Raw genomic sequence first — 25,741 nt, 5'->3', positions numbered from 1 at the left:
AATAATGATGGCTGTCTTCAGGCACTCTTGAAATTTACCTTTCTCAAAGGAATCACTAATAGTGAGATGAGGACTTCTAACACATTTTCTGGGAGATTAGAAAAAATTTTTATCGATAGACCATCAGTACTACAGGAGGATTTGCTTTTGATACTATTAATTGTTTGGATCAGTTCAGATTTATCGATGGTTTTATAAAGAATGAATTCGAGACCTTTCTTGAATTAGGAAGATAAGCAATGGGATCTTGTTGTGGCAAAATAGTTGATGTAATATTTTTACTCACATTAACAAAGTATGCATTTAGACTTTCAGGGTCTGGAAGGGTAATTGTTTTAGCAGTGTGTGTTTTATTTCGAAGATCATTTATTATGGACCAAGTTTCTTTTGCAACACTTTTTGAGCTTACCAAACGGTTATGATAGTAGTCTTTTTTAGCTGATTTTATAAGTTTAAGATAGGTTGCCCTCTACTTGGTGATATATTCGGTGATAGAGACGTTGGTAGTAAATTTCCTGATATAGAGAAGAGAACGCATATTCTTGGAAGATATTCGGATACCTTTAGTAGTCCAGGGTTTGCGATGTTTGGCTTAATTGCAATTAAAGGAAATGCTTTATTGAAGATACAGACAAGCTTATCCAATAAAGCACTGAAATTATTATCCACGTCCATAGCAGGAAAGCGCCACTCAGAGGTTAAGCATAAATTTTGGAAATTACGAAAGTTCCAGGTGGAAAAAATCCTGCCTAAATGTCGGGTTTTTGAGGAGGGTTTGCTCAAGATATTAAACTTCGTATAAACTGCTTCATGATCAGATAGTCCAGCATTAATAATTGTAGAGTGGACATCAAGGGGTGAAAAATCTGAGACAGTATAATCAATTATGGTAGATGAAGCTTTTGTAATCCTTGTAGGAGAATCAACGTGCATTGTTAGACCATACGATTCAAATATATTGACCAAGGATATTTGTGTAGCACTAGCAGCAGCATAATCAATGTTAAAGTCCCCGCATAAAATTTTTCTACTTTTATGGGGCAGGTCATCTAACAAATTTAGCAGGTTCTGAAAAAATAGTTCCACGGAAGAGTTAGGTGATCTATAAATGCAAATAATATAAAGATTAAGATTCTTATTGTAAATTAACGAAAACTCAAAGAAGGTTTCACTTAGCAGAAAGTCATATTTTGTTACCGAAGAAAAATCATTGCTCGTAGATAGAATTAGGGTGCCTCCGTAAGCTGAGCTTGGACGATCATACCTAGCAATTGTGGTGTATTTTTCTACAAAAAAAGGGTCGTCATCTGTCTTCTCAAGCAATAGCATCATTTATTGGGAAGCGATATTATTCTTTTAATTTCTTTCAATGAATTAAAAGCAACTTAACTAAGAGGATAATATAATATAAAAAATAAATTAAAGAAAAAGGCAGAGCAAGAAAATAAGAGATATACAGGACAAACGTTTGGATGACGACGATATGATGGACGGATGATGGACTCAATATGGATAAAAGAAAAGACTATTGACGAAATAGGAGTAATACCTGCATATAAAATAGCTATTTGTATAACAAGGGAGGAAAGTGCTACTTTTCCTCCCGGGGCAGTAATTATTCAAGGGAGGAAAAGACACTTTACTCCCATGTTATACATATGGTTTTTCTACCTTCCTCAAATAACAAGTCATTTTTCATTTTTACTTAATTTATTTATATAACTAACCAACAAATTTATTAGAACTAAAACTAACAAGTAGGTACAATATAACTGTTAACTGTCAAATATAAGTCAAATTATTAATGTAAACATTGTTAATTCAAAATAACAATTTACTGTTTTTTACAATTCTGCGCAAAATAGAGGGTGTTTTATAAATAAACGTTAAAGTGTATAGATACTTACGTAATAGAAAATAGATATTGTACAGGGCGTCAATAAGTTATATTTCATAAACGAAATACCATGAGGTCACTTTGCTCCCTACAATCAAGTCCGGAAAAGTATACTTTCGGTATTTTTAGTATGTATATTTTTTTAATAAAAGTATATTTTTTTCTTTTTTTCTTAACGTGCACCTTCCAGCGTAGTTTTGCATATAATGTTATACCCAAATACTTAGCAGTATCGTATGGTACTTGGATATTGTTGATTATAACTGGTATATATTGTATTTTTTTTTTGTTGGTGAAATTAACATGGACAGATTTAGCTTTATTTAGCCTGATTCTCCATTTTTGTGTCCACTTATGGATTTGCTGTGTTGTCTTTAAGTACAAGTATATCACATGTGTATAGTAGGTATAGGACCGGATCCAACACACTGCCTTGTGGAACACCTTCTCTAATTTCTTTTAAGTCTGAAAAACAGTCTTCTTGCTTAATTCTAAAATGTCGTTCTTTTATGTACGATTGTAAAAGTTTTGAGAACTGTATAGGTAAAAAACATTTTAGTTTGTATGTTAAACCTTCATTCCAGAATTTATCAAAAGCCTGTGCAGCATCAAGGAATACAGTTGAACAGACTTTCTTTTCTTCTAGGGATCTTTCGATAATATTTGTGATTCTGTGCACCTGGTCAATTGTTGAATGATTATTTCTAAATTCGAATTGCCGTGTCGGAATATATTCACAATATGTGGCTGAAAAGTAGATAGACACAGGTGAAGAGGAATTTTTTTTTTTCAAAAAAAAAATCACACTGTGCAGTTCGAGCGCTAAATTAATTGTACATTCCTGCAGGTGACCGTATATTGAGAAATGCATTATAGTAATCTTCGTGAATTAAAATAAGCTTACCGAACTATAATAATATATCGACCAACTCTACTCATTTCAGTAGTGTGGAGTAGTGTTTTATTTTTAAACAGTTAAAGTCAGTTCGCGAAGGGAATAACTTATTCTACTGAACCGTCTGTGAAGTAAATCTCATTTAACAATGGCTAACACTCTACCTCAACATATTCAGGTGATTCTTCAGAAGATATTCAACGACAGCATAGAAAATTTAACTATAGACGAGCAGGAGGGAAACAAAAAGGGGGATGGTTATTTGGGCGATCTGGTCTTCCTTACAGTTGCTTACAAAAAAGATAACGTGCCTCATAATTTAGTTATTAAGCAGTGTGTTGCGGGTGTTTATCCCGAAGAGTTCGTTACTGCTACGTATCTGAACGAAATAAATTTTTATACAAAAAGATGGCCTGCTATGACCGAGTTCCAGAAAAAACATCTGGGCGAAGAAGGTAAGATGTGAATTTTGTTCTAAAATTAGTTTTAAGCAGAGAATGTTTATTTTTTGTACTTTTATTTTTGTTTTTTATTTACCAACACGTACATTGAACTGCTGTGCGAGCATATTATGATGATTTCTCGTACACATAAGTTGAAAGTATAAAAATAATACAGGCTAAAGCTAGATCTTTCATTCATCTTTTATTATTTCCGCATCTTGTCTGTTATTATTTAAGGTTTAGTTGTATTTACAATTTTTTATTTACATTTAAAGCGCATCAAACCATCTGATTGATGCGCTTTAAATTACAAAGATTTTCTTTTATATTATTTAATGCATACATAAATTGATTTTAACATTACATAGATTATTTTCATATACATAGATTTTTACATACATATATTTTGTATGTAGGTAAATAATTATTTTTATCTTATCGACCTTGTGTTATATTGTATTGGTTTGATTTTTTCGATCAGTGGTCTTATTATTTGTATAATGATCTATGGTGCTATAATTTTTTCAAAATCCTGCGTATTTCCGAGGCTGATAAATATACAGTTTATTTCTTAGTCGCAATAGTTGTAATTATTTTCATAAGAAGCTTCTACAAGACTGATAACAGGCTGATGGGTCTATAGTAGGAATGGGAAAAACCTACCGGTTATAACCTAAAACCGGTTTTTTTACTCCGCAATAATCGGTTTATCCGTTTGTTTTTTGGTCCCGGTTATTTCTTTTTAAAGTAATAACCGGTGAAAAACCAGATAAGTGGGAAAAATAATGCATTCAGAGAAAACATGGGAAAATTTTTCTTCCCTCGCACGCAAAGGGGAAAGTTTAAACTCACAGAAACCCATTTGACAAAATAGTCCATTAAAATGTTACATTTTGGTTGCATTTCTTAGAGGAGTTAATTTTATTCTTTTAGTGTGTAGGAGGGTTTAGTAGAAGCTTAAGTTCAAGTTTTTGGGGTCGCCACTATTGTCCCCCGGCCGCCAAATTGGAAAAAGGGTGCAAAGGGTTTTCGCGCCGTATCTTCTAAACTAACAATCCTACAGAAAATTTAACTACACATAAAATGTAGCAAATTAAATTTTCTACAATTTTATATCTATTACTTTTTATCGTCAAGTGACCAACAAAAAAGTTATAAATAAAAATATGAGAAAATTTTGTTTCCTTTTGGAGGTTGTAACTTTTTTTCTGTTCATTGCACAATAAAATAACATCATAGCGATTTTGTAGAGAATTTTTCAATGAACAATTTTCGCTGTAAAGTTGTTTAATTTTATTTATTATCTAGGTTTTACAGCGCTCCAATCTTGACCAGATTCTCGAATTCTCATAGGAATAAAATAAAAAAAAACTTTTCTATCTATATATTAGTCGAGCGGCAGCAATCTTTATGCTGACCACAAAAATCAAATTTAAGGTGAATGACCAATTCTGGTCTATTTTTATGTTTTTGAGGTCAATGAATCCGAATATGAAGTTTATTTTTATCTAGATTTGGTGGAACATGCTCAAAAATCAAGTTTTATACAAAAATGCCGAAAATCAATTTTGATGATTTTTCAAATTAACCTCGCTGTATCTTTGGTCGCTGTAAATATTTCCTTTTGAAAATTTTATTGTTTAATCTCTGAAGTATGTAGATAACAATGGAATTTGTCCTAAATATTTAAACACATTAAAAAAGGAATTGTTAGTTTTTAAACATTTTGTCATCATATTTCGTTAGTTTCATGTTTACTTAAAAAAGTTGAGTGACAAACTTTTTAGTTTATAATTTTAACCAACACAACAATAAAACATAATTCATGTAGAAGTTTTTTGGAAAATTTTAAGTCAAAATATACAATAGGAAAAAAGTTATGTTACTTCATATACAAGCGGCACACCCCAAAAAACGCTTATATCTCGAGATCCTGACCACGGTGTTATGAATGGCTAATTTTAATCATACTTTATGATTTGATAAAAAAAATTCGTTTTTTGCTCTTTTTAAGAATTTTGCAATATGCGGTTGCGTCATTCTTCTTCTGAACCGGCGAATTTGTCCTCAAACAACTTCTTGGGCCGTTTCTATGTATGCTTCGGGTTATAAGTTTTATAGTGGGGAGCAAGGTCAAAAACAGATTAATAATAGCATAGGAATATATTAATAATAAATTATATGAATAAAAAATACATATAGATAGAAAAATATGCCTAACTTTTGTTTTTATTATATCCCTATGAACATTCGAGAATCTGGTCAAGTTTGGAGCGCTGTAACAACTATATAAATAAATAGAATTAAACAGATTTATAGTGAAAATTTTTCGCTGAAAAACCCTCTACAAAATTGCTAAAATGTTATTTTATTTTAAAATGAACTGAAAAAAAGTTATAACCTCCAAAAGGAATCTTGTTCAAAATTTTTTACATATTTTTGTTTATATCTTTTTTGTTGGTCACTTGACGATAAAAAGTAATAGAAATATAATTGTAGAAAATTTAATTTGCTACATTTTATGTTTATTTAGATTTTCCATGGGGTTGGTAGTTTACGAGATATAGCGCGAAACCCCTTTGCACACCATTTCCAAGATGGCGGCCGGGGGACAAAGGTGGCGACCCCAAAAAGTTGCACTGAAGCTTCTACTGATCCCCCCTAGACATTAAAGACATAAAATTGACTCCTCTAACAAATGCAAGGTACGGCTTAAAAAATGTAATATTTTAATGGATTAAAACTGATGACTGATATCGATTCGAATGGAGTATCGCAAACTAAACAGCAATGTAATTCTAGCCTACTGGGTATTGGCTGTTGACTAAAAAACCGAACACCGGTTTTTGGAATAACCGTTTTTTGACCGGTTATGACCGCCATTTTAAACCGTAGATAAAAAAACCGGGATAACCTAATACCGATATTTTGTCAACAACCGCCATCCCTAAGTCTATGGTTTTTTAATTTATATTTTTATTTCCCTTTGTAAATATTAGTATTGTAGGATTCATTAAATACAATCGTAATACAAGTTCGTGTGATGTTTAACAGTTTTAATTAATAAAATAATTGTATTTGGAAGTAATTGCGTCTAATCAATATTATAACCGGCTTGTCATAATATCCGTCTTAAAGCGTCTTTTTTGATTATCCCAAATAACACGTCCATCTAGGTCCTGATGTTAAAATCGACTATTTGCCATGGTTCCCACACTAACCAAAACCGTCTCCTTTCTTCCCATCTTCATGCTTAAATCCGAAACTATTAAAATTCTACTGCAATAAATTTCACTCTCTATTAGTAATAAAAATTTATTCACAGTGTGGCGACTGTTATTCTTAACCCTTAACTACAGACATCCGGTATTTTTTACCGGTGGGCATTTCCAAAATGCGGATTTCGTGGTGATCTCAACACTTACAAGTTCATGTGTCTCTGTACCTCTCGGGCAGTTTGTATAACAGTGCCAGTCAAAGCGTGTAGCGTGTATTATCAATATTTTCTTTTGTAGCACACATCAAAAATCTTAACCGGTAAAAATTACCGGATGTCTGTGTTAAGTAAGTATTTTTATGTGGGTACTTTATTTGTAAATGTGAAATGTTTATATTATTTTTTTGTGTTTTTATAGAAAAAGTAAAGAAATGGACTGTGGTAGTCATCCTGGACCTTCAATGAAGGTTAAATTTGAAGACAAAAATTTTGAGGCAACTTTGCAAAAATGGAATTGCCATTTAACCCTATGACAATTTTACCCCTTGCAGATTTTTTCTCATGGATCTAAAAATTTTTGAAAATGCTATTTTATGCCTACTCTGTGATTATATGTTACGTTTATTTGTTAAAAAAAAGTCTAAATTTTTGTTCATAGCATTTATGGCCATTTGTTTCAATAGACGAAAAATGCTATCAAAATTTCTGCTTTAATAGATCATTCTTTAAAAATCTTGTATATATTATCAAAATCACTCATTTTACCATTTTTCTCATATGTAGAGACTCCAGAAAAACACATAATGCATAATTTTTTTGTTTTTTATTGTTAACTTTATTTTTTGACTCTATTTTAGAATGACCGGTAAAAAATACCGGATATCTGTTGTTACGTGCTAAATGGGATGTCTTATGCCTCCTCTGTGATTATATGTTACGTTTATTTGTTAAAAAAAAGTCTAAATTTTTGTTCATAGCATTTATGGCCATTTGTTTCAATAGACGAAAAATGCTATCAAAATTTCTGCTTTAATAGATCATTCTTTAAAAATCTTGTATATATTATCAAAATCACTCATTTTACCATTTTTCTCATATGTAGAGACTCCAGAAAAACACATAATGCATAATTTTTTTGTTTTTTATTGTTAACTTTATTTTTTGACTCTATTTTAGAATGACCGGTAAAAAATACCGGATATCTGTTGTTACGTGCTAAATGGGATGTCTGTAGTTAAGGGTTAAAGCGCATTTAAATCAAAGCGAACACGAACGAACGAACGAACGAATTCGTTCGTTAACTTTATTGTATTTGTACAGCGAATCGAGCACGACCGAACGAATTCGTTCGCATTCGCACATGTTCCAACCGATGTCGGTAAGTGAGCGAATCATCAAAGGAAATCGTTGTTCAATGTGGACATTGGATAGACGGTAGCGAACGAATTCGTTTAGGAGTACTGATTTAATTTATTTACAAACATTAGTTTGAGAGGGTTGTTTATTGTGTAGTTGTGAAAACATAATTCTGCAATATGGAATATACCTATGAAACCCAAAATCGAAGCTATACAAAATAATAAACAGAAAAAATGATGCTTGTTTTAACATTTCTATAGGAATGGGTTGTGATGTCTCTGAACTAAAAAAATGAATTAGCTTCTGGCATCATTTAGACGAGAAAGACAAAAAGAGGGTTCGAAGTGGTTTGCTTTTAAAAGCCTAATGTTTTTATTGGATAAATTTCAACCCAGAAACACTAGTGAATTAACCAAATCAAATTAATTGCTAAAATTAATTAAAAGCAAATTTATTTTGATACACCAATTTTACAATTTATTATTTGAACATAATATAGTCATAATATCAAGAGCAAGTAACATTTTCGAGGAAGAATTTTAAGAAAGCTGGTTCTTTATTATGGTATTTTCTAAGCTCCCTCAAACAGCGTATAATACCTGCTATTTTTGTAAGCTATTATTGTATTAAAATTTACCCAGCAAGAAACATGAAAATAAACTTAAACACAATGTGTGACTGGCACTGGCCCATCTTAAAAACATCTGCGGGCAATATGCACTCCCGATCATCAACGAATGCGAACGTTCGCTTCAATGTAAATGGCCCTACTTTGTAGCGAACGAATGACCAAGCGAACACCTACGAATTCGTTCCTTCGTTCGTTCGTTCGTGTTCGCTTTGATATAAATGCGCCTTTAGATGTCTTAAAGCTTAAAGATTCAAAGTTAAAAGTAGTTCGCAACGGCTGAGGCTACCGTAGTGATCCCAATCCGTTCCACACATCTGGGCCGACGTAGGTCCATATGTGTGAGACTCTTATTTCGTGCTCTTAATTATAATTAAGACAAATTATATACAGGGGAATAAAAATTTAAGATAAAATATTTAAAATTCTAAAGTATCATAAGGGCATTTTACCAAACTGTGTGTACTTTACATATTTTTATACATTTTGTTAAATAATATAATTTTTATCATTTTTATGATGTTTTGTCCCCCATACATTATAACTTCTAATACTATTCCGTCTTCATCTGGAGCTTTGTTATTTCGCTTTGTACCTTTTTTCTTCATCTTCTTCCTCTTTGTATGCCATTCTGCTTGTTAATTGATGGATTAATACATCTATGGAAGGTTGTCACTCCATCTTTAGTGCGGTCGGCCAATACTTCTTCTACCGATTGGTAATTTATCTCTTGCTATTTTAACCACGATACCCATAAAAATCAGGTTATTACGATGTTATATCTTTCCTATACTGTTGTACGAAGTTGAGTTGTGGACTTTCACAGACGACACCTGCAAGAAAATTGAGGCTTTTCAAATGTGCCATCGTTTCTTGTTTCTGATGCAATGTTATTGGTATTATTAGACATACATTCTCTCTATAAATTTTTGAGTCCATCTCGGTGTTAATATATCGGTTTCGCCATATAGTGTTGTTAAGGAATCCTGCCAATCCATTTGATTTTTGTACTTGATTTCTCACTTCTGGGCAGTGTATTTCCAAGGTATTTTATTTTAATTAATTAAAATGATGTCATGAATTAAACGTTTACATCTGAGTGGTTATTTACTGATTACTACTATTGTTTTAGTGTTCTGAGATGAAATTGACATATTTAATAATTTTGCTCTTATATTAAAAGTGTGGACTGATCTTTACAGACTATCTTTATCTTAGGCTATCAGTATTGCGTCGTCTGCGTAACAGAGTATGTTTACCTATTTGTTTCCCAATCTCTATTCTCTTCCTTTGTTGACATTCATGTCTCCAATAAAAATGTACTTAAACGGTTCCAAACTCAAGGCCGATATTCCTCTTGTACAAAAAATAACGATAATTCAATAAAATTTCATAAAATAATAATAAAGAAAATTCCTGAAACAACGAAATATGAAGATGATGAAAGTCAGTGTTTGCTGGAGACCACAATCTTGATTTTGTTCTATATTTTTGTAAGTAGATGCCTTTTTTAATTTTATTAGTTTTATACTACTCATAAAATCATAGTTTAGTCAGAGTTTTTGACAATCTTTGAAAGCGTTTCAAATATTTTTACCCAATATGTTTACTTATAGTTCACTGTGTTTTTTAACCAACTGAAGGCGTTTTAACAGTGAATACAGATATGTTATTAATCCCATTTAAAACGTTGAATATTTTACATTAAAATAACAACAATATTCAAGTATTATATAATCATTTGTGAGACAAGATCTTTTCATTTGTATTCAAAAATATGATATGTCCGGTTAAAGGTTAATGTAAAAAAATTTTTAAAAAAAATTCTAATGTTTGAAGAACATTTAAAATAACAGAGTGTCATAAATTTATAAAAGATAATAAATATGTAGGTATTTGCTATTGAGACAATAACCATTTTTTTTATGAACTGATAGAAAAGAAACTATCTGAATAAACTAATTTGAAACTATGGGAAAAATATTGCTGCTTACTGAAATGTATAAGTAGACAATTGTATATAGTATATAGGACTGTGTGTAATAGATCTTATGCAACTATTGTCATCAACAAATAAAGAAATAAAAACCACTCAAAAATTGTATATTTTAAACAATGAATCTTTTAAAAACTGTAATCTATGCACATTGTTCTTCGTCATAATAATGGGGAGAATTAAAAAAAAACATCAAAAGTAAAGAAGAAAGATTAAATACATAAGTAAATTGGATACCTATTACATTATAATAATATCTGATCATATTATATGAGATAATTTTTAAGTTGGTAATATTACAATATATCCGTAATATTGAAATTAGGCATGTCACAAAACAGTAATTTCATAACAATAATTGGTGCTACTTATAGTATGCGGTCTACCTGTCCCTATCTATTATAGTGTGCAAACTAAGCCAATTGGGTGGCTTATTAACAACTAAAATAATAAATTGATACCACAAAGTATTAACTTGTCAAATTAAAATAAGAATTCTTTTGATTTATGCATTTGGTACACTTTGTAAAGATTTTTTGCTAGCACCTGTGCGGCCAAACAATACCATAATCTTTTCTCAGATGGGTTTACACACACTATTGAAAATCTTAAAAAAATAAACTCATAAATCAGAAAAATTATGATTTTAATTTTACAAATTAATTTTACCAAATAATTAAACAAAGATAAATAAGATTAGTAAACAAATTTCACAAAGGATTAATTTGTAAAATTAAAATAATAGTTGTTCTTATAATAGATGGATTATAAGGCAAAGTAGATGGTATAAAAGTCCTATAAATATGTGGCCGAAATCTCCTCTAAAATCGATTTATGCGTTTGGTTCACTATGTAAATATTTTTTTGCTACTCAGATGGGTTTGCATACACTAATGAAAATCTTCAAAAAGTAAACGCATAAATCAAAAGAATTATGATTTTAATTTTACAAATTAATTTTACAAAATAATTAAACAAAGATAAATAAGATTAGTAAACAAATTCACAAAGGATTAATTTGTAAAATTAAAATAATAGGTGTTCTAATTTGTGCGTTTATAAACGCGACGGTAGACCACATACTACAGGTATTTGGAACCAGTAAAATTATAGAGTTCAATCTACGCGGATGGCATTGTACTGGTAGCGAACAATAAAAATTACAAAGGTAAATATAAATAAAACAAACACGATGATAGTCAAAAGTAAGCAGACATCCTGCACAGTTAGAGAAAAAATATTCCTAAAGTAACAACTACATATATTTATTGTACATTGTACTACTTGAATGAATAGCTATTTGTATAACAAGGGAGGAAAGTGCTACTTTTCCTCCCGAGAATGAAGTTTACTGCCCGACGCGTACCGGAGGGCAGTAATCATTCAAGGGAGGAAAAGGCACTTTACTCCCATGTTATACATATGGTTTTTCCACCTTCCTCAAATAACAAGTAATTTTCTCATTTTTACTTAATTTATTTATGTAACTAACCAACAAAATTTATTAGAGCTAAAACTAACAAGTAGGTACAATGTAACTGTCAACTGTCAAATATAAGTCAAATTATTAATGTAAACATTACTAAATTAAAATAACAATTTACTGCGTTTACCATTCTGCAAAATAGAGAGTGTTCTACAAATAAACGTTAAAATGTATAGATAATTACGTAATAGAAAATAGAAATTTTACAGGGCGTCAATAAGTTATATTTCATGAATGAAAGTTCATGACGTCACTTTTACTTTTGTAGGTAATATTTTGTAGGTAAAAAAATATTTTTCCTCCCTAGGGAGGAAAAGTAAAAGTGACGTCATGACCTTTTATTCATGAAATATAAGTTATTGACGCCCTGTACAATATCTATTCTCTATTACGTAATTATCTATAGATTTTAACATTTATTTATAAAACACCCTGTATTTTGCCGAATGGTAAAATACAGTAAATTGTTATTTTGATTTAACAATGTTTACATTAATAATTTGACTTATATTTGACAGTTGACAGTTATATTGTACCTACTTGTTAGTTTTAGATTTAATAAATTTTGTTGGTTAGTTACATAAATAAATTAAGTAAAAATGAAAAATGACTTGTTATTAATTTGAGGAAGGTGGAAAAACCATATGTATAACATGGGAGTAAAGTGCTTTTTCCTCCCTTGAATGATTACTGCCCTCCGCTACGCGTCAGGCAGTAAACTTCATTCTCGGGAGGAAAAGTAGCACTTTCCTCCCTTGTTATACAAATAGCTATTTCATAAAATTCTCTTATTTATGCACAGGGTTATTCACTATATTTTTTGACCCTCCTGTAAACTGCTTTATTTACAGAATTAGAAAAAAAATGTGAAATACAAAAGTCATTCGATTTTTAAATTATGATTTTTTGACATATGTATCGTACTAATGACGTCATCCATTTGGGCGTGAGGACATAATCGACTATTTTTTAAATGGGAATAGGGGTCGTGTGCTAGCTCATTTGAAAGGTTATTCAATTCCCTATTTAGTAATATAAGCATTAACATGATTAATTATACAGGGTGTCCAAATTTTTCTTTAATTAAATTAATTGACACAAAAAGAGGATTGTACTTAATTTATTTAATTTAAAATACATTCTGCTGCTGTCAGAAAATAGAAATAAATGTTTATTGAACAAATTAACATTACTTTTTATTTAGATTCAATGTTCAAGCTGCCACCCAAGTGCCTCTTGGCAGTTTGAACATTGAATTTATGCAAAAATCAATGTTTATTTGCGCAATAAACTTTTATATATGTTTTGTAACGGCAGTAAAATGTATTTTAAATTAAATAAATTACATACATTTTTCCTTTGTGTCAATTAATTTAATTAAAAATTTTTTTGGACACCCAGTATAATTAATGTTTATATTACTGAACAGGGAATTGAATAACCTTTCAAATGCTAGCACTCGAGCCCTATTCCCATTTAAAAAATAGTCGATTACGTCATCACGCGCAAATGGATGACGTCACTAGTACGATATATATGTCAAAAAACCATAATTAAAAAATAGAATACCATTTTTGTATTTTACATTTTTTTCTAGTTATGTAAATAAACAAGTTTACTATCAAAATATAGTGAATAACCCTGTACATACAACTTTTTTTAAAGTCCCCATGCAAAATTGTGTTTTCAGTTTTTTTTCTTAATATTTACAGTAAATATCACGCAAGCGAACATTACAATTGCTTTGTTTAATCTCTTCTAATTATTTTAATCAATCTTAATATTAGGGTTATATTTGATTCCACAATTTTAATCGTGGCCTTTTCAATCATGGTTTATTTAACAATACGTTTTATTTTTAGTTCAATGAGAGATATATTTTTGCTCTACTTTTTTATGCACTTACAGTTAATTTTTTGATTTCGTGCCTCTAGTTATATGTATATCTAACTGTAGAGAATTATCTATCTTGATAATTTTTTTAGTGGGCATAATTTTTAATAAATTTATTCATAAATAAAAACAACCGTTTAATAAACTTAAATCCGACAATTAGAACTCAAGATATTGTAAAATTAGTGCACAATGCAAATTGCAAATTGCAAAATAAGTATTTTTCGAAGCTTTATCGAACGTAACTCGGCTTTTGCGCATGTAAATGAGCCTGATAAGGTGTCCTTTTAAAGCTTAATTAAGAGGCTTCCAAACAGAGTTTGTTAAATTATTTGATCTTCATTTGTTTTAAAGTTAAACCCGTTTGAAGTTATCATTTTCTTAAAAATATTGTACATTAATTTGTTTATAAGGGTTTCAAGCAAATTTGAGCAATAAAAATTTATACTGTAATTAACAATAATGATAGAAAAACTCAAAAGGAACAATTTGAGCTTATGAAACTGTTCGTAAGTTTATTTTTGGCTAAGATGTCGATATTTTAATGGCGCGCTATGAGGCGCAAAATTGGCTCACAGCGTAAAGGTTCACGCGCTAAGATCTCGATGCAAATTATAATTTCTATGTATATACACGTTATCTTCATTTTTCATTTTTGAAGATCCTAATAAAATTTTATCATATACTTCTTATAGTTAACTCATCATACTGTATCTCGTGTCACCTTTCATTCTATTTAATTTGTCTTCTATTTTTTGTACTAAATGAGAAAAAAAAAACACATTAAAAACTAATATTTCAGAAATATAACTAAAAAGTGATTTGATAATATTTATTATTACTATTTTTACAAACATTTTCTTTCATACATCTGCATCGAGATATACAGGGAATCTCACCTTTTTTACATCTGCTTAAATTCTTCGTGCAATTTTTACAGACACATGGTGGTACTAAATCTGATTTTGAAGGCATTGAAATTAAAACTTTTTGGGGCTTCAGAGTTTCATTATCTATAAAATATCCATATACAAGTGGATCAAGTTCTTTTGCAGAATCTTCGAGGCACGTTAATTGTGTGTACACCACATAAAATGCTCGTTTTATATTGTGGATTGAGTTTGATGTTGGTGGCATATCTTTAACAAGAGAAATGCCTCCTTCAACAAGAGAAAACAAGAGAAAAGTCTTTACGAATATTTGCTGTTTCAATTACGTGCACAACCGTTCTCAGTAGAAGACACTTTGATGTTGATATTTTTTGACATATAATACGTAATTTATTATTAACTAAATTATTCATTATTGCAACGAATCAATATCACATTACACTATTAAGAGACAATGACTTTGTTGTAACAAATAGACAGAATTGACAGTAGTATATTATATTATTGTAGACATTGATAGACATATTAAGAATAGTCAAGGCTTCCTGAGCAAAATAGTGTAACACGAGAGCAGTCGATCGGTATATTTACCATGATATTTATTACTTGACTGTGAGTTGATCTTGAGCCTCAGAGTGTGCTATTATATTATCAATATCTTGGCCAAAAATAAACCTACGAACACTTTCCTAAACTCAAAATACACCTTCTTAGTTTTTCTATTATAAGTTTTAATTAAAGTATACATGTTTATTGCTCAAATTTACTAAAAATCCTTATACAAAAATTAATGTACAAATTATTTAAGAAAATTATAACTTCAAACGAGTATAACTTTAGAACCAATGAAGATAAAGTAATTTGACAACTTTGTTTGGAAGTCTATTTATTAAGCTTTAAAATGAGACCATAAGAAGCTCATTTTATTGCGTAGAAGCCGAGTAATTGACTGTAAGCCGATCTTCCGCCTCATAGCGCGCCATTAAACTATCGACATCTTGACCAAAAATAAACTTATGGACATTTTCATAACCTCAAATTGTTCCCTTTGAGTTTTTCTATCATTATTGTTCATTAAAGTATAAATGTTTATAGCTCAAATTTGCTTGAAACCCTTATAAACAAATGAATGTACAATATTTTTAAGAAAATTGTAACTTCAAACGGGTATAACTTTAAAACAAATGAAGATCAAGTAATTTAACAAACTTTGTTTGGAAGCCTGTTAATTAAGCTTTAAAACTACACCTTCTTCTAAGGCTCATTTCATGCGTAGAAGCCGAATTACGATCGATAAAGCTTCGAAAAATACTTATTTTGCAATTTGCAATTTGCATTGTGCACTTATGTTACAATATCTTGAGTTCTAATTGTTAGATTTAAGTTTAGTAAACGGTTGTTTCTTCGTTTTTTATTAAGGAACGAATTTTATTTGAAACATTTTTTTATCTCTTTTAGTTTATGAGCCAGAGCCTTATAAACAATTTATAAACAATTAAATTGTTTATAACAATTTTTTGACCACTCGGATCGAAATCCCCCCTCGAAATTCGTAATCAGCAGCCAAAAATCCATAAGAAACCGTTGAGTTTGTCCATCAGAATTGAATATGACACGGTGACCCCTCTGGCGCCTAGACTATTATGTTAACATAGAATTAAGCCAAAATTTTATTGACATAATGAATGACGTAATGATATTTAGGCCTTCTGGGTCCAAAAGTTTTAACGTTTCTAGATATAAATCATCAGGACTTGTGTCACTTTTCCAAATTATTACGTATTATGACAGATATTATGACAGGTATTATGACAGCTGATAATCAAAATAAAAACAGCCAAAATCGAATACCTCGGTCACATAATGAGGAACAGTTAAAAATATGTACTGCTGCAACTAATATTGCAGAGAAAAGTAAAAGGAAAGCGAGGACCAGGAAGGCGAAGGATTTCCTGGCAGAAAAATCTACGTACGTGGTTCAACACAATCACTACAAATCTTTTCCTAGCAGCAGTGTGCAAAGTATAGATTGCCATGATGTTCGCCAACATCCGTAACGAATAGGCAATACAAAATGAAGATGACAGCCTATTTAAAAATATGAATTAGAAACCTATTTACTGTTACTACTGTTTCTGATACCTACTATATTTTTTCGTATAATTTCCTCAAAATACTATTTTTATTATTGTGTGTATACGTTTTGGTTTATTTGAGACGGCAAAAACTATTTCCGGGCACAATAGTAAAAATTCTAAATAAAACTCTTACGTGATTTGGCTAGTTGACAACCTTACTCGATTTTGTCACATATACAAAGTTCAAACTATTTTTGTCAGTGCAATATTATAGTTTCCACTATCTTTCTGTGCATTTTATAGCATACGAAAACAACATGAAAACATCATAGATGTAAAAATATCTACTGATTTATGTTTATTGTGTTTAAATATCTTCCAATACAAAATTGAGATGGTGAAACAATAAACACAAATAACATTTTTTTTCTGCTTTAATTGTAATGACATTCCGCGTAGCATGTTTTCATGATTTGTTTTTCCACTGTGTTGTTTCCAAATTTAAATTATCGTCTTCCTTTTTTTTTCAACTGCATAAACTATTCCCCAAAAGGTGCGATGTGGGGTCCCACAATTCTGGTCATAAAGTACTTTTTACTGTTTAAAATCTGAGAATTTACAAAAACAATAATTATAATTTTGATTCTCGAGAATCCCGAATAAAGTACGTACCTCCTAGTGGCGGGATACGGGCAACAATACATTGGCTTATAGGGCAGTCCTTACAGTAGGGATCCTGGCCTATACAAAAAAATTCAGGCGGGTGTGGTGTAATACTGCACTTTGGTTGCATTGGTGGTGTATTGGCTAAACGTGCAGGGCAGGGTATGGTGCTGTTAGAAAAGGCATTTAGGCATCAAATGTCCAAACAAAACCTTTTCAGGCCATAATAATAATGAAAAGACTTTCTCCAATTATATAAAAACTTATACTGAAATGATGGCATCTTCTGAGGTAAAATATGCCGGAAGTAAAATGAGCCTCCGTTCAGATTTCCGGGTGAGGACTGTCTCAGGGGGAACACCATTGTAGGTTAGAAAAATCAGGATAGGGTCGTGAAATCTTGGTAGTCTTACAGGTAAGAGTCTGGAGTTAGTAAATGCGCTCAAACGAAGGAGAGTTCAAATTGCTTGTATTCAAGAAACTAGGTGGAAAGGACAAAGCGCGAAAGAGCTAGACGAAGATACAAATTGTGGTACGCGGGGAGAAGTCACACTAGAAATGGAGTTGGTATAATTGCTGATAGTGAAATGAAAGATAACGTTGTGGAAGTTGTAAGAACAAGTGATAGAATGATATCAGTGAAATTTGTAATTGATAAGGAGGTATTGAATGTTGTGTGTGTGGATGCTACTCAAACACGTCTGGGTGAGAATAAAAGAAGAGCTTTCCATGACCAATTAGGAGACGTCCTGAGTGATATTCCGTCAGAGGAGAAAGTTATAATGGGAGGTGATTTCAATGCACATGTAGGCCAAGCCAAGGCAGGATACAAAGCAATACATGGGGGATTAGGAGTTGAAACCACAAATGAAGCTGAAGATGATGTGCTTGAATTAGCAACAGCACTAGATATGGCGATTGTTAACACATTTTCTAAAAAGAGAGAAACTCATCTTATTACGTACAAAAGTGAACAACATCAATCCCAAATAGACTATTTTATGATAAGGAAAGAAGATATACGTGAATGCAAGGACTGCAAGGTAATAGTTAGTGAGACAGTAAGCCAACAACATAAGCTGCTTGTTCTGGACGTTGAAGTATAAAGTGAAGCTAAACCAAAATATTGAAGAGGACCACAAAAAATGAAGTGGTGGTGCTAAAAGGTGAGAAAGAAGGTCTATTCAGAGAAGGAATAGTAGACAAAATATGTTGGAACATGAAAGGAAGCCCTAATACAATTTAGAGAAAAACGGCCATTAGTATTAGAGAGACTGCTATTGAAATACTTGGAAAAACGTCAGGAAAAAAGTTTGAGGATAAAGAGACTTGGTGGTGGTCAAACGAAGTACAAGGAAAAATAAAAGGAAAGGGAAAATTATATAAAAAGTGCCAAGAAACTAGATGCGACACAGATCTTCAAAACTATATGGTGGAGAAAAAGGAAGCGAAAGTAGCAGTAGCAAAAGCCAAAGCAGAAGCGTATTCAAAACTATACGATTAACTTGATACCAAGGAAGGCGAAACGAAGATATATAAAATAGCCAAACAGAGAGCAAAGAAAGCAAAAGATTTTAATCAGATTAGATGTATCCGAGATGAAAATAATAAAATACTAGTTCACGAAAAGGATGCCAAAAGGAGATGGAGAAAGTAATATGGGATTCGTTAAAGACAATCGTAATAAAAGTCCGTGTGATGTTTAACAGTTTTAATTAATAAAATAGTAAACTAAATTATTGATACTATTAAATTGACGAAATGTAAAAGTATTTGTGTAATTGCGACTAAAATTTTACGAGTTCTTGTTCTTACAAAAAGAAATGTATTTAGAGATAAGTAATTGCGTCTAAACAATATTATACCCGGCTTGTCATAATATAAGTACCTACGTCTTAATTCGTCTTTTTCTAACTATTATCTCCAAGAACACGTCCGTCGCGTTTATGATGTTAAAATCGACTGCTTGTATTCCTTCCCACACAACCAAAATTTTCTTACTTACTGCTAATCTTCCCCTTTTTATGGGTTAATTCGCTTTCGAGGGAACTAGCCTATTAAAATTGGTTCAAAGTATCTACCGACCTGCCGACTTTTTCCAATAAACTAAAACTATAAAAATTAGTCGAGCCAGCTACTTGTTTATCTTACCGATTGAAAATAAACACAACCTTTTCACTAAAACTACCCATCGATTAGATACGCCCACACAGCTGTCCCTAAGGGACGGCCGCTTGTTTTCGTGTTTCTACTAATAATTAAGAAAAAAATATATAGAGGAGTCTCCAAAATTAAGGTAAAATATTTACAATTCCACAGTACTTTGACAGCTTATTAAATGAAGAATTTGACAGTCAGCCTGTAGAGTCAACGGAGACAGTAATACTAAACGAGGAAGTGGCTCAAGCGCTTCAAAAAATAAAGAAAGGAAAAGCGGTAGGATACAGATGATATTCCTGGGGAAGCACGTAGAGCATTGGGAGAGACAGGAGCAAGGTGGCTAGCAGGTTTATTTAATAGAGTTATGGAAGTTTGACAAATGGAGAAGCAGTATACCAGTACCTGTCTACAAAAACAAGGGAAATATAACAATGTACAAACTACAAGGCTATAAAACTGCTTAGCCACACCATGAAAATATGGGAAAGAGTAATTGAGAGTCGGATACGTGAAGAGACCGAAATATCCGAGAATCAGTTTGGCTGTATGCAAGGCAGATCAACAACAGATGCAAATTCATTGATCTTGAGAAAGCATACGATAGAGTTCTTGACAGATTATGTGGTGGGCACTCAATAAGAAAGGAGTCCCTGGTGAATATGTAAAGATTGTGAGAGATATGTATGAGGTAGTAACGACTAGTATTAGGACAGGTGTGGGAGAGACTGATAAATTTCATGTGAAAGTAGGATTGCGCCAAGGCTCGGTGCTTAGTCCGTATTTATTGTCATTAATTTTGGACCAGATAACAGCGAAACTACAAGGTAAGGTTCCATGGTGCTTAATGTATGCTGATGATGTCGTGTTAGTAGGAAATAGTGAAAGAGACTTAGAACAAAAACTGGAAAAGTGGAGACAAGCTCTGGAGAAAAAAGGTTTAAAACTTAGTAGGACAAAGACAGAGTATTTGCAATGTTAATTTAAAGATGGAGTTACTACCAATAAAATGGTATCTTTGGATGGTGAACTGATTGTAAAAAGCAATAGTTTTAAGTACCTGCGATCGGTATTACAGAGTAATGGAGAAATAGATGGAGATGCATGGAGTAGAATTAGGGGTGGGTGGATGAAATGGAAGGAAGCGAGTGGTGTGCTGTGTGACAGGAAAATTCCAATGAAGTTGAAGGGAAAATTCTATAAAACAGCCATAAGACCGGCTATGATATACGGAACTGAATGTTGGACAGTGAAAAAGAAAGAGGAACAAAGATGATGATGAATAATTAGAATTTTGATACCACTTAGGAATTTAGTTTTCATTTTCTTCTACTGTGGAATTTACTTGTGGAAATCTAGTTTCATTGCCTAATATTACGTAGCTATGAATTTTTCTTTCGATCAATTTATTTCTTTACCTCCACTTTTCCTTGTAGATGGATTATAAGGCAAAGTAGCTGGTATATAGGTCCTCTAAAAATGTGGCCAAAATCTCCTCTAAAATCGGATCTTAAGAAGAATTAGTAGAACAATTTAAATGGAAGTGTGCGAAACCCGCAAGATTTTTAGGATCCGTCAATAGCACCACAATTCGAATGCTTCTAACTTCTTTAACATTGTAGATTTTAGTGTCTATGTCTTATAACCATATAATAGGATAGACTACTCATAACATTTTAAGACCTACTTACTAATACGTATGGATAGATTTCTGTTACATAAAACTGGTTTCCAGCTCATAAAAATCCTACATGATATTTCGATCCTGGTTATTATCTTTTTATCAAAGTAACAATTTACATTTGGGTACCAACTTCTAAGGTATTTAAAATACTTTACACGTTCTATCTTCTCACCATTAGAGAAATAATATCTTGTTATTGTTAACTAAAATTTTAATCGGTAAATTTAAGGCATCTCCGATCACTTGCTTCACTGACTAGATTTAGTAATGTCTGAAGATATTGATAATTTTCTGGATCGTCAGCGCATCTGATATTGTTCATTACTTCTCAGCCTAGTTTTACTCCCTTTTACATGTCATCCTTAAATAGGGAAGACAACTAATTTTCTATGGATATATCTCAAGATGGAACACCTGATGCTGCTACAAACATACAGGCCAGAAAAGCCTTATCCAAAATGAACGGCATTTTGTGGGAACAAACAATATCTAAAGCGAATAAACAGCTCATATTAAATACCATACTTAAAAGTGTAATCACATATGGTAGTGAAGTTTGGCCAATGAAACAAAGAACAGAGAAAATACTACTACGAACAGATAAAGACTTCTGGAAAAGAGCAGCAGGCAAATTAAGAAGAGATCGGATACCCAATGAGAGAAAACGGGATATGCTGGGAGTCATGCATACAATAATTGATAACATAAAAACAAAACAACTAATATGGTACGGCCATGTACACAGAATGCCAGATGACAGGATTCCTAAGCTTATGTTGATATGAACACCACAAGGGAGAAGGAAAAGAGGAAATCCGAGAAAAAGCTGGAGGAAAGGAATTGAAAGAGAACTAGAGGAAAGAGAAATCTCTCCAGATCAATGGTTAAACACAGAAGAATGGCGGTTAGGAGTCGGAGAACGCTGTAAACCGATAGTAGTAGTTGTAGTAATAGTAGTAGTAGTAATAGTAGTAGTAGTGGTAGTAGTAGTAGTAGTAATAGTAATAATATTATATATTCTCCACAGCCCCCCTAATGACCTTCCTAAAGATTTCTTCACAGTATAGATTAAAAATATTGGGTGACAAAACATACCCTGTCGTACTCTACATTTGATGGGTAGTTACTCAGTACAAAAAGCTTCAATTTAGATATAGGATCCTTGTTTGTAATATAAATATTTTAGCAGTCTTATATAGTAGTGACTTAGTATATGGGCGACTTTAATGCCAAAGTTGGCAAAGGACAAAGTGGAAATTTAGTAGGATCCTTTGGGCTAGGAGAACGTAAGGAACGTGGAGACCGTTTGATTGAATTTGCCACTGAAGAACAGCTCGTAGTCACAAACACCTCTTATGATCTTCCTCCAAGACGACTGTATACGTGGAAATCTCCTCAGGATACTCCAGATCACACAGTAAGAAATCAAATAGACTATATCCTTGTCAGCAAACGATTTAGAAACTCTATAACATCTGTAAAAACGTACCCGGGATCCGACATAAAATCGGATCACAATCCACTTGTCGCCAAAATGAAACTTAGTTTAAAGAAAATTCAAAGACCAAAAATTCGGAAATACGATATTAATCAACTGAAAAATAAAACATAAACGAAAAGGTACAAAAACGCCTAAAAGAAGAAACGTGGGTTCATACAGAAATAGATAACACAGAGTTAGAACTAGAAAAGATACACAAAGTAAGTCAAGAAATATCAGAGAAATACTTAAGACCTAAAAGAACAAAGAAAAAAGAATGGATGACAGAGGAGATTCTATGTATGATGGAAGACAGAAAAAAAGCTAAAGATAATAAGAATAACTACAACAAAATAAATAACGAAATTAAAAGGGCTATTAAAATAGCAAAAGAAAATTGGTTAAGCTCGACAAGTACAGATATAGAGTTATTACAACAAAAACATGATTCGTTTAACCTCCATAAAAAGATCAAAGAAGCTGCAGGCTTATATAAACACAAGAAAACTGGATTTCTGACAGATAATCAGGGAAACATAGTATTGGAAATAGAACAGAAAAGGGATATTTGGATTAAATACGTGGAAAAAACTTTTCAAGATATACAAAGTAACACTGGCATCACAACAAACACCAATTGCGAAAATGGACCTCCACTTACAGTTGAAGAGGTAACGTATGCCATCAAAAGTACCAAAGATGGTAAAGCAGTAGGCCCTGATCATTTTCATTCCGAATTCTTAAAACTTATGGACTACGACGGCATAAAATGGTTGACAAACATATTTAACAAAATATATGACACAGGCATAATTCCCCAAAAATGGCTAGAATCAACTTTTATAAATCTTCCAAAAAAACCCAATGCAAGAAAGTGCGAAGACTATAGAATTATAAGCCTTATGAGCCATTTACTTAAAACATTTCTAAAGGTCATTCACAAACGAATATATACAAAGTGTGAGGAACAACTAACAAGAACACAATTCGGATTTCGTGATGCTCTGGGAACACTGGAGGCCCTTTTTGCTATGCAAGTGCTATTTCAGATATGCAGGGATGTAAATTGTGATATATACGTATGCTTTATAGACTACCAGAAAGCATTTGACAGAGTAAAACATGACAAATTATTAACTCTAATGCAAGAAATTGGAATTGACAGCAAAGATCTAAGAATTATCAGGAACATTTATTACAATCAAACGGCAAAAATCAAAATAGAAGACCAGTTAACTGATAAAATTGCAATAGAACGAAGAGTACGACAGGGCTGTATTTTATCCCCACTACTATTCAATATTTACTCTGAATGCATATTTAAGGAAGCTTTAGACGGTTGTGCGAAGGGAGTATTAATAAATGGTGAATGGTTGAATAATATTAGATATGCAGATGACACCATAATTTTTGCCGATAATCTGAATTATTTCCAGATATTAACAAATCGTATAACAGAAGTCAGCAACAGATATGGACTAGCTCTTAACATAAAGAAGACCAAACTTATGACAATTAGTAAAAAACCAATATTAAACGCTCAACTTACAGTCAATCAACAGAATATCGAAAGAGTTGAGCAATATACATATCTGGGTACGAATTTAAATAGTCAATGGGACCACTAGATAGAAATTAAACAGCGAATAATAAAAGCGAAAGCAGCATACGTTAGAATGAGACCCATTTTCAACAGTCGAGACATATCATTAAAAACAAAATACCGTCTGTTGAAAAGCTACATATTCACAGTTCTGCTCTACGGAATGGAAGCGTGGACACTAACTGTTGCACCTATGAATCGGCTCGAAGCTTTTGAAATGTGGTGTTATAGGCGCATCTTACTTATATCCTGGGTTGACCGAATTAGTAATGTGGAAGTCCTGCGTAGAATGGGGAAAGAGTGTGAAATTCTCACAACCATCAAAACAAAAAATTAGAATATCTAGGACATGTATTGAGAAATCAAGAACGTTACAGCCTTCTCCAACTGATTCTCCAAGGGAAGGTAAATAGTAAAAGAGGACCGGGAAGAAGACGCATTTCCTGGCTTCAAAATTTACGAAAGTGGTATAACACCACTACCACTGAACTGTTCCGCGCTGCGGTAAACAAAGTCAAGATAGCCATGATGATAGCCAACATCCGGAACGGATAGGCACTTTAAGAAGGAGAAGATATAGTAGTGGTCAAGTCCTGCTGCCTGCATCCAATCAAAAAGTGTATTGTGTTGTACTTAGGCAAATACCTTTTTGCAGTCGCGGAAATAGACATAAATGTTTTTCGGAACTCACAACTTTTTTGTATTATGTGCATAGAAAATAGTGCATCACTGTTTCTTAGACCATTTCTAAGTCCAAAAGTTTAAATATCTCAGCAGGGATTTAATCTGTTCCAGCTGCTTTATTATTTTGGCTTCCTGTATTGTTTTTCTGATTTCTGATATCATTATACAGGTACCTCAGTTTCATTGGTTGTCACATGTATTATGCGTATTTGTAAAACTTTCTCGAGAAATATTTGCAAAAAGGTCACTGACGAATGTCTTCCTTTCTTTGCACTTTCTGTAAAACTAGGAGTAATAATATTTGATTTAAATTTAACAATTTCTTCAAATTTCAATAAAAACTAAAGTAAATATATATTATTTATTATATAGCATAGTTATATTTAAAAAAATTATTTTTCTGTTCAGATCCCAACTTCGTGAAGCACATAGCAAAATGTTACTACACCGACATCACAAAGGGAGCGGAAAAAATCGTTCTAGACAATCTCAAGTTCAAAGGTTTCGAACTTCATCCCAAATCGATACCCTTAAATTTTCGTCAATACGCAAGTATTTTTAAACTATACGCAAAATACCACGCAATTTCATTTGCTATGAAACAATTAGAACCAGAGAAATTCGAGGAATTTACTAAGGATGTTCCAAATAACTGGGTAAGTACATACACACATAAATAATCAAGTTA

The 25,741-nt window shown here is 32.1% G+C and overlaps 1 protein-coding gene across 1 annotated transcript in view; it reads left to right on the top strand.

Moving 5' to 3' along the window:
- Positions 1 to 2,850: 2,850 nt before the first annotated feature.
- The window catches only part of LOC114331579 (uncharacterized), a 57,835-nt gene continuing 34,944 nt past the window's right edge, over positions 2,851 to 25,741 (top strand). Inside the window, exons 1-2 of the mRNA XM_028281184.2 lie at positions 2,851 to 3,247; positions 25,462 to 25,709. Of these exons, the coding sequence (XP_028136985.1) occupies positions 2,941 to 3,247; positions 25,462 to 25,709 (555 nt within the window). The 5' untranslated portion in view covers positions 2,851 to 2,940. The remainder of the gene's footprint in view (positions 3,248 to 25,461; positions 25,710 to 25,741) is intronic.

This window comes from Diabrotica virgifera, chromosome 5 (genome assembly GCF_917563875.1).
Source record: "Diabrotica virgifera virgifera chromosome 5, PGI_DIABVI_V3a".
NCBI lineage: Eukaryota > Metazoa > Arthropoda > Insecta > Coleoptera > Chrysomelidae > Diabrotica > Diabrotica virgifera.
Note: the sequence above shows the minus strand (reverse complement) of the source record. Positions and strands in the feature narration are given on the sequence as shown.